This window comes from Mercenaria mercenaria, chromosome 19, assembly GCF_021730395.1.
Source record: "Mercenaria mercenaria strain notata chromosome 19, MADL_Memer_1, whole genome shotgun sequence".
Lineage (NCBI taxonomy): Eukaryota > Metazoa > Mollusca > Bivalvia > Venerida > Veneridae > Mercenaria > Mercenaria mercenaria.
Window position 1 is genome coordinate 22805963 of NC_069379.1, and position 18458 is coordinate 22824420.

The 18458-nt window shown below is 36.9% G+C and overlaps 1 protein-coding gene across 1 annotated transcript in view; it reads left to right on the top strand.

Moving 5' to 3' along the window:
• Window positions 1-18458, top strand: part of LOC128550994 (deleted in malignant brain tumors 1 protein-like) — a 56457-nt gene that overhangs the window by 8407 nt on the left and 29592 nt on the right. Inside the window, exon 3 of the mRNA XM_053531227.1 lies at window positions 1982-2113. Within this exon, the coding sequence (XP_053387202.1) occupies window positions 1982-2113 (132 nt within the window). The remainder of the gene's footprint in view (window positions 1-1981; window positions 2114-18458) is intronic.

Consider the following 18458-nt stretch of genomic DNA (forward strand, 5'->3'; position numbering starts at 1 on the left):
TTCAATGACTGATATTGTAAGAAAACTGTTTACTGTCTACTTTTAGGACATGTACTAAGCACGATACGAACTAAACTTGTTGTTGTTGTTTACAGGTAGTTTTTACAATTGATAGTGTAGTTAAGGAGGTAGGTTACCTTCATATTTGTATGTGCGCATGTCCAACCGGAAGCTAACGTGACGATTTACGACGACGTTTACGACAAACTAAATGTGTTTGTATATTCATTCTTCTGAAAACAAATCATGAACCTGTCTCCGATCTGATGCTTTACGGTTTAATAATGCAGAAATAATGAATAAATTGCCGCAGAAACGCTTCAAAACAATGTTGCCTTAAAATGACGTCATTGACGTCATGACGTTACGTGTCAGTTACCGCGCAAAATTAATAGCTTTTATTTTGAAAGTACGTAATTCTGTGCATTTTCTTTATTTGAACTTTTTTCAAACAGCTATTATTTGCTGAAACATTTTTTATGAGTCTTTCGCTCTGAATAACAATCAATATTTTGCTTCTTTTATGTAGTTATATTGAAATATTATGCGGAATGTAAGAAAATGGATGATGGTAACCGATGTTATTTGGAATATAGTTGGATGAAAGGTTACTTGTTACGGCCAGTTTCAATAAAAAACTTGTAGTTTGATTTGTAATACCTATTTTTCAGTTTTCATTGATAATTTGTTAGTTATATACTAAAACTAAACTCTAAAATTGTTCAAATTTCAGTAGAAAATTGTGATTTCTTGAATTGAATTGATGTTACCATGGAAACGAAGCCCGTGACCTATATATCTAAATGTAAAATTCAAAAGCGTTGACACTGGTCTATTTAAGGAACACAGCTTCGTCTTTTTATTTTCATTACAACAACATCCATGAGAATAATAGCACATGCTGAACGATTTTTCCATGAAAAATGCAAGACAAAGGGACTGCTGTAAGTATTTTAAGCTGTGAAATTTGTTTGAATAAATACAAATAACACGAAAATATAACTTACGTTTGAAATAATATGTTTTGAAGCTACACTAACAAGAAATATAATTTTATTCAACATTTTTTATAAGAAATTGCGACAAAAAGCAAGATATAAGCTATTTTAAACATCTCTGTTGCCATGGTTACTTTAAACTTTAAGAAAAATAGGGTACCATGTAAAGTGCTTGGTATTTTGCTAGTAATATTACCCAAATATTCCATGTTGGTCATTAACAGAATGGCACTGAAGCCGTCGAAAACCCCGTTTTTATACATAGTTGTTTAAAAATGAGAGAAAATGCGTTACCATGGAAACACGAGCCCCGCGACATATACATTTTAAGCTTATATTAGAAAGCTAACGCGCATACTAGTAAAATTATCAATTATGCAGACTTCTACGGATATCAGTGAAACTAAAATACACTGAAAAGTGTTAAATATCCGTATTTTCCTTCTTCTTTCAATATAAAATACCTTTGGAGGGTCATGTTCTTTAAACCTGGATAAAAATTGAACTTGAAGGGCCAGAGAAAAACGAAATTGAGATTGTAGCTGTTAAAACATGATATTACACAAAATACAAAAAATTGCTGCGGTTCAACTAATTTGAATTTACCCTGGTAACAAGGTAACCTACCTCCTTAACAGCCTGAATGTCACAAAAGGTAAAAAAGAAAATTGATCAATGTATGCGTAGCATGTGACTTACATAGAATACATGAACATTTTTGTCAACATCCTTATAATTCTTCCTCCACGAGATGAATCTAGCTGAATCAATAACAAAGTGCATATTTTTAAAGAATAACACGGTCGCTCGAATTTCATGAATCAGTATAACATGTTCAAGTAAATTTCTAAAAGCAGTAAGATTTTAGTACTTTACACCAAGTGATTTTATGTCATTATTTCTTTCTCACTTTCACAAATGTTTCCTTTGAAAGCTAACATTTGCACATTTTTATTCCTATCTTTTCAATTTTTGAAATATAGTGAAGTTATTTGGTGGATATTTTCCGTGGGAAGGAACGATACAAGTTTACCACAATGGTGTTTGGGGGACAGTATGTCATGACAGCTTTAGCACCTATGAAGCGAGGGTGGTTTGTAGAATGCTCGGTTATGGTATAAGATAAATTCTCCTGATTTTCTACTAAATTCTACACATTTATGAACTGAATATCCTTAACTGCACGCCATTTTAATAGTTGGTTATAAAAGTACCGAAATTTATAAACACTTTATTTTTCATTAGATTAGATGCGGGTAGTCTGAGAAGTAGCAAAGTAGCAAATGTAAATATTTTGATACACATCTGTAAATCTACATAATTGTGTTTGGTCATATATTCAGTTTTTGGACCAAGTTTTATCAGTTTGTTTTACCAGTTTTTTTTCTTCAGATTTATGATACTGATTGTTTAGTTTAGCTATATAGTTCAGTGTTATGACTTCTTGTTTTAAATATTGAATAAACAAAGGAATATTTAGACACTGTGTACAATTTTCTTTAAACTTCGACTTATAAATGTAGTATTTAAGCAGCAAAGATATAACATTTCCTTTATAGTTATTTTTAGCATATGAGAAAAGAAATTGCTTTTCTTGCATATTTAAGACTATTTCATAGTCATTTTTCATCCAGTTTTTCACTTCTATTAAATAATTGTGAACATATGGGCATAAATTGAATAAATGTTCTATCGTTTCTCTCTGATTTTGACAGTAGGAACATATATTGCCGTCTCTTTTTTAATGACATATAAAAACGTGTTTGTAACAAGAATGTGCAGATTTATTTTAAACTGAAAATCTTTCAGCTTTACTTCTTTTATTGTCTGTAGGTTTCTACAATATTCCTTAAACTCTTACTCTGTAATTCCCATTCGTTGCAGCCATTTATTTGGTACCATTATACTTTTCGAATCGACAAATCCACATAAAAATACGACTTTTTTTTCTCTTCTATCAACATTTTTAGACAAGGATTTAAATAATATTATTTTTATACTGAATAATACCATTTGCATTTTGCCTTATTTTTTGTCCCCCCAATCAACTGGTATATTTGAAATAATACTATGTAAATCTAAAAGGGTTCCATTTATTGTGTATTTGTTTTTAGAGATTTTAAATTCAAAAACATTCCCTCATTGTCAAGTAAATCTATTACATATACGATATTATTACAATACCAATTCCCTGTACTATGTATTCCGTTTTATTTCTGAAGTGGTTATACCATAAAGGTGAGTACGTTATTTAATAAATTTACCCCAGCTATTAAGAACATTTCACCAGAAAGGATTTTGTATTTCCATAGCGAGTACTTTTGAATATTGCGAAACTAAAGAAATAATCTTATCAAATGAAAATGTCCAAAGAGACCCCCATGTATCACAGTTAAAAAAAGCTAATCATCTAATCCAACTAATTTTAAGACTTAAAATAAAAGCTTTGATATTTACCATTCTCAGTCCTCCGGATTCTATATTTTTGACTGCGTTTACTCTTTTTATTTTGTCTGGTCCGTTATTCCATAAAAGTTATAGGCAATAGTTTCTAATTTTTTAATAAATTTATCCGAGGGATCGGAGAATAATATAAATATGTAAACGAACTTAGATAAAACGAGATATTTAAGAATAGTTACTCTTCCAAAAAGGGTAAGTTTTCTTTTTGATCATACACTGAGGATGCTCCTACACTTCAGCCTAATGCCAGGTGCATTTAAATTTTAAATATCATTAACATTTGCAGAGAAACGGACACCAAGTGTTTTAATTGGTTCTTGACTGCAATCTAATGGTTGATCAGTGCATAACTTAAGTGCAGAGTTTCTTAATGAACCTGTCCAGCAAGCCCTTGTTTTATCAATGTTTATTTTTAAGCCTGACATTGTACATTGTATAAAAGTTATCGAGAGTTATCAAACAGTGTCTTAATGATTCTTCGGACCCATTTAAAAAGATCTGGGTGTCATCAGCATATTGCCTTATTTTATACATGTATTGTTTATACTGCAAGTTAATACCTACAATACTGTTATTTCATCTGATCATTAGCCCTAATGTCTCAGAACATAGGATAAATAAGTAAGGAGAAATTGGGTCTCCTTGTTTGCAACCATTACCAACTTTTAGTAACATCGATCTATCGGAAAATCGATAAATTTGCCTATATAAACAAAGAAGGAAAAAAATACTTAAACTTAAATAGAAAAAGTTCTATTTGGAAATCAAAAATTCGATACCCCACAAATTAAAGTTTAATTTATTCCGGATATTATGAATATTTTTAAAAAAAAATATTTTAATATTTGGTTGGTCCTTTTTGACTTTAAACAGACCCACCTCAGTTCATATAGACTCTGTAGGAAACGGGTCAAAAAAACTGACTTTTTCAAATATAACAGATAAAATGAGATATTTTCCGCAAATAATCAAAAAATCGATACCCCTAAAAATGTAGAAAAATTATTCAATTTTCGTTATGTGTAATTTGTTTTAAATTTTATAATGGTTTGTTTGGTCCTTTTTGCATTTTAGTGTGTACAGTGAACATTTCTTAAAAAATTCCGGCTTCTTCCGCCGTTATCCGTAAGTACTCGGAAGCTGTTACGAAAAATATTGTCGTCTGCTAGTCTGACTTTGTCGGTACAAATTGTTATAGTTCAAAGCCTATGAATTGTAGGCAACTTCGCATTGAAAAAAACGAAAAAAAAAAAAATCTGAGATTATAATTAGACAAATTAAAACAAATTAATTGTTGAACTCAGAAACGCCGAAACCTAGATCCGCTGTCGTTTAAAATAACGCTATCGCTATGGAGGATTTAGTGTTCAATTCACATTTAATATACAAATGCTTTTAATTTTCATCGCAAAAAATACTTAAAGCAACTAATTCTCACGTGTTTCCATAAAATATAGTCTGTCAGTAATTGAGTTTCAAAGTATTCTTAAGAAATATAGCGATGATTAATTTCCAGATACCTATATTATTTTTTGCCGATCGATCTGGAGACTTTTTTATTGCCGCGGCGGTCCGGGTCCGATCTCCGACGCGGTCATCTTTTTTCTTCATATGGGATTTTTTAATAATTTTGAAACAAAAAAAAAAAATATAATTTTCTATTATTCATGATATGACCAAACTTTAATTTGAAAGATAGCCTTAATGAACTGATAATTCTGCTTCTTTCCGAACCTACTTATATATTTTTCTGTATTCTTAAATTAATGCGTGTTTTTGGTACATTCTTTAATCATTCGTTTTAAAAAATTGCGATATCTATTATTTGTTTTAGTCTCAAGATTGCACACAATCACATTAAGCATAAAATGATTTTATTGTAACAAATATCTTAAAATTACCCTTTGACTTTTATTGTGTATTACAATATTGCCTAGGGATAAACAATATCCGGTCAGTGTTGTTTCAAGGCGGGTCATAAAAGATATGTTACCCCACTTACTATAAGTGATAGGTATTTTTATGGTTTTATGGTTTTTGTGTTGTAATATATGTCTTTCACTTTCCTCTGTCTTTATATAGTCTTTTTCCTCTCTTTCAGGATTTCTTTTTTACGATTTTTACCCTTATTTCATGAATCGTATGACAGTAGGAAGAATCAGTACAAATTTAGATAAGACTATATAACATCACATTTTGATATTACACAGATGTAATTGCCAAATAAGGTCTTCGGGTGGTTTGTCGTCTAATGTATCACGGTTCAGAGTTTAGATGCGCAGGAATTGAACTAAGAGGGTGTTAGCCTGAGTGGTTAATTATCCAAGCCTCTGAACGATTTTTTCGCAGAATATATGTGAGCTTGACCTTCAATTCTTTGTTAAAGTGGCAATCAGTTGAGCCATATTAGAATAACATTTTGACTAGACTTGTCACTAGACTAATAATAATAAAGAATTTGCCACAAAAAAATTAGATTTTTGTGATTTTTCGTTTATTTTATAGTGACAAATGCCAGTCTATTTTAGAGATTTTCAACTGATTCTAACAGAATCCTGTTGTATGCTGCGAACACGGGATGTGTTCAACATATCTTTCATTAAAGAATAGTCCTCTCCTTCGATAGATAAAAGTGTATGAATGTCACTCGCCTAGCTTCACTGCGACCGATTCTCCACTTCGGATATATACACGTCGCTTAAGTTCTGCTTGAAGACCATAGGGAAAGTAATCCGATTCACGTACCGTTACAAAAGCATTGTTCTAGTCTCTTCAAGTTTCGTCTCACATGATGCATAGTATCTCAGTAACCTTGTAACAAAAAAATAACTGGGCAAATCGCTTTCAGAACATTCAAATCGCTGTAGAGAGACCGCAAACGGTTATATTCAATCATTTCTGGGTCAATGTTCTCTTCTTGCGCACAAAGTGTATTGACGGGATCTATTCGTGTCGACACAGACACTTTGACCTTTGTATTGTCATGTAATTGACAAGGTTCAAATTCTGTTGAAAGCAATGCGTTGGAGCTGCAGGCCATTGCTACCCAACACTGATCTATAATCTGTATTAATGTCTAATCCGCATGTGATATAAGAATATCCCGGGGGTAATAATACAAACCAATATCCAGTGAAAAAATATGGCGTCACAAAGTAATTTAATGTTTGTGATTGCTCTAACTCTATTGTTCAACAACATTACTCCAATTCGAATTGATTAACGCAAAGAAAAAACAACACAAATCTGAATCAACAAGTAAAAAAACGACACTATATTGTCTGTCGTATGATATAAATATACTTATATCCATTAAAGTATATATAATCCACATTTTAAGCAGAGCAGAATTGCACAAATCTTCACACTTACACTACCTAGCTCATATTCTTATGTTCATAATATGACGAAACTTCAATTCTAAAGATGATGCTAGCCAAAAATTGTCAGCCAAACGCTTGTTGAAACAAGTCGTCTGATTGGTTCAAACTAAAATAGATTGGTAGGAATGAAAATAGCAATATTGCAAATCCGATTATACAGTACATACTTTAGTCATATTCTATTTTACAACATCCACAATGTCAAATCACTCACAGCACTGGGACTTATCACTAGTGATTAGAATTTCTACTTAAGTGATATCTTAGTATAATGAACTTAATCATTGCCAGACAAAGGGATAGATTCTAATTATTTGAAACTTACCAGGTGTTGTTATCACATATCTTGAGAAAAATGTCCCAAGTATAAAAACAATCTGCAAAGATATCATTAAACTGAGTAAATTATTTAATATGTTATATTTTTAAAATCTCTAGCTGAAAAAAAGAAAGTTTAGTTCTGCACTCAAATAATTTGAATACAAGAGATTTAGGAAGGCGTTGTCTCAGACAATTCTGGCCAGTTTGTCAATTGTCACAATTCAACCTCATTCTACCACGCTTAGTAATTCTGCTACGTCACTGAAAAATATAAAAGTTCACCTAACGTACAGTTAGAACAGGTTTCAGCCTTTATGAAATACTTGTAATTTCATTAGTGCAAATTAAATATAAAACCTAAATATGCATCTTTAGTTTGTTACAATAGCAGTATTCAATCTCCAATGTATTACCATCCATTGCAAACATTTTGCAAAAGAGTGTACCTTCTTTTAACTTTTGCAAGACGTTATAGCATTAAACTTGTTTAATGAAGGCCATTGTAGGGGAACCAAGATATCTTTTACGGATGTCCGAAATATTTGTACAGAATAAAAGGAAATGATACTCAGTTTCTACGGTATTATATTTTGATCACACATTTTACATAAACGATTTCCCTTCTAATCCGCTATATATACCTATTTCTATTTCTAAATTGTGTGAAGACGGTCTTAAACATGAAAGTTGTTTTTTATAAGTATCACTGGCAATCTTATCTAGATATAGTTCATAGATATATGTTGTTTTGATTTCTTTATAATAGTCTTATTTTGATACATTATTTAACGATGCATTCCAGTCTTACACTTGTGTCAAAATTATTCAATAAATTTGAAAACCCTAGATGATCATTTATAGAATGTAGCCGCCTTGAACAACATGGACCATTAACATTGTTACACTGATCTTCATATATGCTGTGTTCTCGTAATTCCGTGGCTCTTAATTGCCAAATTTGTGCATGCGCATTTGATATTAAGTATTCACATGTTGTTTTTAACCAAAAGTATCTGCAACCTTTCAATATAACCATGCTAAGTCAAAAAATCAACAAGATATGACAGAAAATGAAAAATCTCACCTGATGTATGTTGACCTACATTGGTCTGGATCAGCTGGCAGCTTCTCGTTGAATCCGTGGCTCTGATTGGCTAATTGATGGTTGCTATGGTGAAGGGTACCTTGACAAATTACACTGCTTAGAATTTAGTTAGGGGACTGCTTAATGTGTTGCTACAATTTTGTCACAATCGGTTTGCATGTTTGTATTTTAATAAAAGTTTTTGTATGCCACCATCGTTTTCCTTAGCACTGAAAACTTTTTTTTCAACATTTCCATATTTTTAAGTAAATAAGCTATACTTACCTGTTTACTGCGCATTTTTGGATGCTCACAAATCTTTGTTTACTTTTCTGAGAAACTTGCATGAACTTCGGACATGCGCGGCAGCGGCACAAGCATAATTTTGAGAGCCACGGAATGAACGAGAAACCACGGAATATCGAGAATTAGATACATCACATATCGGAGTGTTAACAGAGTTTTAATCTTCAACCAAAATTTAATTGCTCTCTCTTTAGCAATAACAGAGAGTGGAAATCTACCTAATTCTACTGCGATATTTGGTGTTTGTCTTCGTACCCATAACACATATTTTAAAAATCGTATATATAAATTATCTACTTCCTTATAATTATAAACTCCCCATATTTCCGAACCATATAACAAAATAGGTACAACCATTGAATCAAACAATTGTAATTTGGTCTTAATATCTAGTTTCACTCTGTCGAACACATATATAAGATTATGGTAAGCCCTTAGGGCCTGATCTGATAATATTTGACAGCATCTAGAAGGTTACCCGTATATGTAAATTTCACGCCAAGATAAATAAAATTGTCAACAATTTCAACACTTTCCCCATTTATAAAAAATCCTTTACATGATCACTTTTTCTCTTTTCAAATATACATATCTTCGTTTTCTTTACACTTTTTAGGCCCCATTTTGAAGAGTATTGCTGAATTTTATCCATTTGAGATTGAAGACTATCTTGATCAGTTGTAAAAAGCACAATGTCGTCAGCAAATAAAATCATATACAGGTTATAATGCAGTAATTTGGTCAAAAATGTGCTTTCGAAAGAAGTCCCTAATGAATAGATCCTAATTTTTCCATTTTCGCGCATTTGCGCGTAAATCGGGGGCCAAATGTGCATTATTTCACTTGTGGAATGAATTTTGCATAAAATAGGACACTTTTCATGCTAATATTCGCATGTTTTCGAGTTGTTTACTTGAAAACGAAAGTATGGTGTTTATTCTGCGGACCGCTTTCTGAAATGCGGCAATATGAGGGTACCTGACTTCAGTTGACTTGCATTCGCTGCATACTATTCAACACCCCTTTTTCTTTCCGTTTTCTTGAAGCAAATGTATGGATATCTTGTTGAAAATAGGTATACGACGGAGTGAAAATCTAGAAACTGTAAAAACGCTGTTCTGAAGTAGCTGAATTTTATATGAAACAAAGAACAATTTCTTTTATTGGTATATAGCCTACACGGATAATAACTCTAAGTCTTTATCAATCAATACTTTCCATAATATCGTTTATAAACAATATAAAAAGGAGAGGAGATAATATAATATTGAAATAAAGTCATTTGCATCAATGGAGAAATCGGCTGCATTATCCTCAAAGTCACTGCTTTTATTACGATTTTAAGATCAAATAGTATTCTTAATTTCATGAGCAGTAAAAGACTCATCTAAAGCGTCTATTCTGACAGTTTCCTCACGTACATATCTCTCAAAATCTGAGTAAGACTGTTCATCGGAAAATATGTTACGACTGTATAATCATGAAACTTGGTCAGAATGTTAAAGTTTATGATCTTTAGGTAAAGTGTCTGCTGATGCGTCAAGTGTGGTGTGCTGTGTGTTGTGTGCTTGTCACCTTCCGCTTTCAGCCTCCACCGCTGGCTAGCCTTCTTGTGAAAAAGGAGCCGAGTGCGTAAGTCTTCCCTGCCAGTACATAGCCTCTCTGCAGACAAGCCCTTTTGAAGTGCTTCCAAGTTGGCGCCACACGGTAACTGAGCACCTTGCGGCCTCAGGCAGAACTGCAGGGGACTCGGAGGAGGTCTGCCCCCAGACATGTGGCATGCCAGGCCCACCGGTGTGTGGACAAGCCCTGATGCCTATGAACAGACCCCCAGCTATGGGACAAATAGCTCCTGTGTTCCCAGGATAGGGTTTTAACTCGGAACTAAGGGTGAGGTAACCCCGAAAGAAACCTAGAGAGCTGAAGACAGAGGTGCTGGGCCATTGGCACTCTCTTAACAAACCACAGCACCATGCAATATCGCCATGTCTACACAGCCATCCGGTATTAAACAACGTGGTGCTGAATCTCTGAGGTCCCTCCAGGTGGATTCAGTGCCGGGCTCTGAGCCTCGACAGAGTCCACCCACAGCTACTGGGGGTCCCTCCTTCAATCCACAACATGCAAAGAGAAGAAGGAGGAACATACCAAGGAGAAGAACCAAACCGCATCAACCTTTCAGGCTGATGCATTGGTATGCGGTGGGTGTCTTCAACAAGAAAGCTGAATTTGAGCATATCCTCCATGAGAAAGACATCAATGTCTGTTGCATTCAGGAAACTCACCTACAGCCAGAGAAATCCTTCGAAGTCAGAGGATACCAGTGTTTCCGCTGTGACAGAATTGGCAGACGAAAAGGAGGCATCATGACATTGGTCAGGAACAACATCAGCGCTGTCCAGACCAACACGCATATGGATGACTCCGAGTTCCAAGTTCTGAGCCTCAGAAAGAACGATTTCAGTTTGAAACTTGTGAACATATACTCTCCAAATGACAAAGCTCTGTCCCTTGACAAAGTTACAACTGATGAAACCAGGTTCATCATTGTAGGAGACTTTAACAGTCACTCACAAAGCTGGGGATATGACCACCTGGATAAACGTGGAGAGGAAGTGGAGACCTGGCAAGATGATAACAAGCTAAACCTCATCAACAAGGCAGATGATCCCCCAACTTTTTACTCCAGAAGCTGGCGAACAACATCAACCCCTGATCTTGCTTTATGTACTGATGACATACATGGACATGTCAAGTGGGAAGTCAATGAACAACTAGGAGGTAGCGACCATCGCCCAGTCCAACTTACTATGGACCGTATAGCCATAACTTCACCTAACATCCCCAGATGGAACTACAAGAAGGCCAGGTGGACCTTTTACCAATGTCTGAGTGATGAGCTCTGTAAAGACATCAGAGTGGAAGGTAGAGACATCAACCGGGTTGTCAAAGACTTCAACGCCAATATACTTAAGGCTGCTTACAGCGCCATTCCAAGGGGAGCAAGAAAGGACTATAAGCCATACTGGAGTGATGAGTTGGAGAATCTACAGGCAAAGTTATCAGAAGCCAGGGAGGAAGCAGAAAACAATCCCTCACAAGAAAATAACCTATCTCTACAGCAAGCCAAGGCCAAATTCCTAAGGCACAAACGGGAAGCACAGAGGAAGAGCTGGAGAAACAAAACAGCCTCGCTCAACCTAGAGCGAGATGGCCAAAAGCTGTGGAGATTGACGAGACAGCTGAACGATGAAGAAACAGGAAGAGGCTCAGTAACTTTGGAAGAGAATGGTGAACGAACTGTTGACGGGTAAACAAGCGGCAAACACTTTTGCCTCTAACTACAAAGATGTTTCCAACATCCCCATCAACAGGGAACAGCAAAGGGAAGCCCGAAGAGAAAAAAGGGAAAGGCAGACAAGCCAAGTGACACCAGAATGCATGAATCAGGGTCTTAAACTGCAAGAGCTACAGACAGCTCTTAGGCAGTTGAAGACAAAGAAGTCTCCTGGACCAGATGGAGTCACAAATGAAATGCTGACCCATCTAGGCACTGAAGCAATTTGCAAACTCCTGGAAATTTACAACTACAGCTGGACACAAGGACTGCTTCCACAGATATGGAAAGCGGCAGTCATGATCCCCATCCACAAGAAAGGGAAGGATCCAAAGAAGGCTGTGCAAGCTACCACCCAATCAGCCTAACCAGCTGTGTTGGAAAGACCATGGAGAGGATTGTGAATGCACGCCTGAAGTGGTACATGGAGACTAACAACCTATTTGCAACGCAACAAGCTGGCTTCAGACAATTCCGCTCCACTGAGGACCAGACCACTTATCTATTGCAAGAGATAGAGGACGCCTTCCAAGAGCAGAAAGTCATGCTTACAGCATGGATTGATCTGCAGAGGGCGTTTGACAAAGTCTGGACTGATGGACTCCTCGTCAAGCTGATGAGGACTGGAGTAGGAGGTCACATGCTGAGGTGGATAAGGTCATACCTCCACAACAGGAGAGCAAGAGTCAGTTTAGAACATGCCAACAGTAGGAAGTTCCTGTTGCGTCATGGTGTCTCACAAGGCGGAGTCTTATCCCCTACACTCTTCTTGCTTTTCATCAATGATCTGGTGTCTGAACTACCGAAAGGAGTTACGGCTGCTCTCTACGCTGACGATCTGGTGTTATGGTGTAAGGAAGAACATGCCACTACAGCCACATACAGGATGCAAGAAGCCATCAACAAGCTTTCAGCTTGGGCTGAAGACTGGTGTGTATCGATTAATACAGAGAAATCGTCCACCACACTATTCTCCCTGTCGTCAAAGCAGAGGGCGGGTAAAATCAAGATGGGAAATACTTCGCTGATTGAAGCAGACGAGGCAAAATACCTTGGAGTGACCTTTGACAAACGGCTAACCTGGAAGCCCCACATTAGTCAAGCAGAAGGGAAGGCCCGTAGGAAGCTTGCCATGATGCGCAAACTTGCTGGAACAAGGTGGGGAGCAAATGAGCAAATACTCAGACAGTATATCAGGGAACAGTGAGACCCCATTTAGAGTATAGCTCAACTGCCCGGTCCACTAGTGCCAAAACTAACCAACAGGCTTTAGACAAGGTTCAGAACCAAGCATTGCGGATCATGACAGGTGCTACAAAGTCTACACCAATCTCCTTCATGGAGAAGCTAACAGGCACACAGCCGCTACAAGACCGAAGACATGCAAAGGTCCTGCTTCAAGCAGAGAAGTTCAGGTCTTTTCAAGACCATCCCATGAAAGCCAAGTTAGATGGCTACACAAAGAATCGGCTCAAACTTAGCAGCTTCGTACATGAGGCAAAGAAACTCAACCGAGAGTTCAAAACTGAGCTGAGCATACCAACGACTCCCCTAGGTAGTGAAGACATCATAAACCCTCTAGCGAATGATCTGTCCTCAGTGACTGTGAGATTTGCTGTTCCTCGTCTTGACCGCGGGAAGCAAGAGGATGAAGGCATTCGGAAGAGCCTCACACTTGCTATGATCAATGAAGACTATCCTCCGGAATTATGGACTCATGTCTATACAGACGGATCAGCCACATGCGCCGTCAAAGATGGAGGAGCAGGAGTTTTCATTCAATACCCATCTTGGCAAGAGAGAAACACTACATGCAGCCACTGGAAAACACTGCAGCAATTACAAGGCAGAGACTGAAGCACTCATGAAGGCCGTCTCAATGGTTGAAGACTCGGCAGAAGAAAGCTCCTCAGTCGTCTTTCTCACAGATGCACTGTCTGTCATGGAAGCTCTGATCAACAATAAAGCTCCGCATCTAGCCAGGAGAATGCAGAGCCTGAGTATAACCTGCAAAGTAGCACTTCAGTGGATTCCATCCCATTGTGGACTTGCAGGCAATGAAGAGGCAGACAAACTGGCTAAGCTAGGAGCTCAGTCAGAACAACCATCAGAACCTGTGAGTTACAAGGAGAAAGTCACCATCATCAAGGCACTAACGAGACCAAGGATGGAGGAAGATGCTTTTCATCTCCTTGATCGGTCTGAACAAGTGATGATGGTCAGGCTCCGCTCAGGGCACAACAAGCTCAATGCTCACATGTACAAGAAATACAGACTGACATCATCGCCAACTTGTCCATGTGGTGAAGAAGATCAGACTGCGGAGCATATACTTCAGAGATGTAAAAGGCATGACCAGGAGCGAGTTGCGACTTGGCCGATAGATACCTCAATCCACCAGAAACTGTATGGAGGCACTGAGGATCTTCGGAAAACCACAAGTTTCACCGAGGCTGCTGGTCTGACAGTGTAGATGCGAACGACAAGAAGAAGAAGAAGAAGGTAAAGTCCGAATCTGGGTCATGTGGGGTAAAAAACTAGGTAACTAGGTCAAATCAAAGGAAAAGCTAGTTAACACTCTTGAGGCCACATTTATGACCATATCTTAATATTGGTCAACCACTGCTATCGTACTTTTCCAATTTAAAACAGCACCCTGCTTTTTTGAGCGCTGGAACAACACTCATATAAAACTCTAGTAATCACATTTCTACTTGATCTTCATAAAACTTTGTCAAAATATTTGTCTCATTATGAAATCAAGGCCAAAAGAGAGCGCTTACTAGCGTCTTTTCGATAAGCGACCCCGCCATGAACTCTCTTAAATCGGGGCCTTGGGAAAAAGAATAGATATAAGAGACATATTGGCGGGCTAATGGTACTTTGCGGAACGGAACGAAACGGAACGGAACAAGTTAAGAGGCACCCCACGGGGTATAATCAAAATGTAAAAAACAATGCTTTCAAACTAATCAGACCACCATCTCTGATAAAAATAACCTATCGCATTCGATTCATTGTCCTGGTTAGTCGCATGTTAGTGACAAATGAAGACTGTTCTTCTTTTCACTTACAGTTTAGTTGTAGCTGTATCAATATAATTGTAGCTCTATGTACTATCTACAAAATTTGTAACTGAGAATGCGTGTCAATGCTTGCAAAACGTGTGAGCTGCAGAAGCAGTGCACGAAACTAGTCAATTGGTTGTCTGTGGTACAAGCTGAAACCACATCAAGTAAAATATTGCTTGTTCCGTTCCGTTCCGCAAAATACCATTACCTATATAGCTATTGGTACTTTGCGGAACGGAACGGAACCAAGTCAGGAATAAAGCTCAGCTGCAACTAATGTACAAATGACTAATCCGAATATCACCAGAAGTTCAATCGTAATGTGTCAGATGTAATCATTACTTGAACATTACAGAAAGAAAATTCTTCTTTTCACTTACAGATTGTAGGTGCATACTTGTTACTCGGATTCTGTGTACTATCTACAAAATTACAAACTGAGAACTGGTGCCAATGCTTGCAAAACGTATTTGTTGTAGAAGCAGTTCTTGAAACTAGTCTGTTGGTTGTCTGCGGTACAAGCTGAAATTACATCAAGTAAAATATTTCATGTTCCGTTCCGTTCCGTTCCGCAAAATACCATTACCTATATAGCTAATGGTACTTTGCGGAACGGAACGGAACCAAGTCAGGAATAAAGCTCAGCTGCATCTAATGTAAAAAAAAGACTAATCTTAATATGTTATAAACATCAACAGAAGTTCAATCATACTGTGTCAGATGTAATCATTACTTGAAGATTACAGCAAGATCATTCTTCTTTTCACTTACAGATTGTAAGTGTATACTTGTTACTCGGATTCTATGTACTATCTACAAATTTAGAAACTGAGAATGTGTGCCAATGCTTGCAAAACGCATTTGTTGCAGAATCAGTGCATGAAACTAGTCAGTTGGTTGTCTGTGGTGCAAGCTGAAAGCACATCAAGTAAAATATTTCTTGTTCCGTTCCGTTCCGCAAAATACCATTACCTGTATAGCTAATGGTACTTTGCGGAACGGAACGGAACCAATTCAGGAATAAAGCTCAGCTGCATCTAATGTAGAAATGACTAATCTGAATATGTTATAAACATCACCAGAAGTTAAATCATAATGTGGTAGATGTAATCATTACATGAAGATTACTGCATGACCCTCTCGACGGGGCCTCTTTCCCCCAACCCCCAGGGGCATAGCTTGAGCAATCTTGTTAGAGAGCCAATAGGCAATGCTACATATTAAATATCAAAAGCCTAGGCCTTGAATTTTCAGTCAAGAAGATTTTTAAAAGTTTTTTCCTATGTAAGTCTATGTAAAACTTGAGACCCCCAAAGCGGGACCTCTTTTCACCACAGGGGCTTAATTTGAATAATTTTGATGGGGAACCAAAAGGCAATGCTACATATTAAATATCAAAGGCCTAGGTCTTTTGGTTTCAGACAAGAAAATGTTTAAGTTTTTTTTCTATATAAGTCTATGTAAACCGTGGGACCCCCGGGACGGGGCCTCTTTTCATCCCAGGGGCATATTTTGAACAATCAATCTGTATAGAGGACCATTAGATGATACCGCAGGCCAAATATTAAGGCTCTATGCCTTGTGGTTTTGGACAAGAAGATTTTCAAAGTTTTCCGTTAACACCCCTGAAATTAGTACAAAGATGCCCTTTTTGATTATCTTTTATAATATAGGAACACTTAAATAAATTTTACATACTGAATAAAGTTTAAGATATAACAAGAAACTTCAAGTAGTTCTCACATGGTCTGATGCCCAAACAAACAAAAATAAAGTGTGTCTACCTACCTACCCATTTTTTTTTCAGAGCCGTTAGCGGAAACAAGTAACTGTTTCAGGCCTTACAGGTTTCCATTTTTCATATTTTCGGTGGTTTTTATTTAAAAATGTAATGAAATATTTTCATCAAGTTAGTTGAAAAAACGACAGTGTTCATTTTACTTGATTAAATAATATACGAGTCGAATATTCTTAAATCCTTAACACATAACTAAAACACGTTCCCGCAGAAACCGAATTAGATCTGTATAATAACTATGGAAGCATATCTATGTAGTTTATTCAGCTTAATTTCTTGTATTAAATCAGAAACGTTTTCTTTGACACGAAATACTGTTGCTGTACGTACACAATGAGTGGTTTATAGTACAGAAATATGCATTCATTTGTAAAGCGTTTTAATGGAAAAAAATTGTCAAAAGTGTTGCAAACTTCTGTCAACAGTTTTACAAAATAAAAGCAGGTCATTATACTGAAGTTACAGTTGAATGTGATATCTTTTAAGTTGGTTCCGTTCCGTTCCGCAAAATACCAATACCCATATAGGTAATGGTATTTAACGGAACGGAACGGAACAGGATAGATTTATTTTAATGACACTATTAAAATAATTTAATTGAGTTAATATATGGTATTTTGGAATTCCGTATACAGTCGACATTGTATTAATAGACCACCCAAGGGACTGCTAAGAAGTGGTCTCTTAATGGATTGGTCTCTTAATGAATTTCAATCAGATGAAAAGGAAAGTTATTTTAACTGGTAATAAGATAAGATAAGATAAGATTTATTTTGAGTCGGCAAGACATTTACAAATAACATAAGCTCTGAAGAGCTTTTTTAACCGACTATATAACAAGTGTATGTTAACAAAAGTAAACTAGAAAATGCTTTTGTAAAAAAGCGCATGTCTCCCCCAATGCAAAGTCCTATAGGCAAGAAGTCAATAGGGGTCAGGAGCGAAAGTCAAAGAGACACTGATGGTTAGCTGCAATAGGGATCATCTACTTGGCATGTTCAGTCATCCCGCTAAATTTCAACACTCTTGGCCTAGTGGTTCTCAAGTCACTGTTCAGGCTCCTGTGACCTTGACCTTTGATAGACTGACCCCAAAATCAATAGGGGTCATCTACTCTGCATGTTCAATCATCCTATGAAGTTTCAACATTCTGGGTCAAGTGGTTCTCAAGTTATTGATCGGAACTGGTTTTCCATGTTCAGGCCCCTGTGGCTTTGACCTTTAACAGAGTGACCCTAAAATTGTTAGGGGTCATCTACTCTGCATGACCAATCATCCTATGAAGTTTCATCATTCTGGGTCAAGTGGTTCTCAAGTTACTGACCGGAACTGGTTTTCAATGTTCAGCCCCTGTGACCTTGACCTTTCACAGAGTGACCCCAAAATCGTTAGGGGTCATCTACTCTGCATGACCAATCATCCTATTAAGTTTCAACATTCTGGGTCAAGTGGTTCTCAAGTAACTAACCGGAAACGGTTTTCAATGTTCAGGCCCCTGTGACCTTGACCTTAAATGGAGTGGCCCCAAAATCGATAGGGGTCATCTACTTTGCATGTACAATCATCCTATGAAGTTTCAACATTCTGGGTCAAGTGGTTTTCTAGTTATTGATCGGAAATGGTTTTCCATGTTTAGGCCCCTGTGACCTTGACCTTTGATGGAGTGACCCCAAAATCAATAGGGGTCATCTACTCTT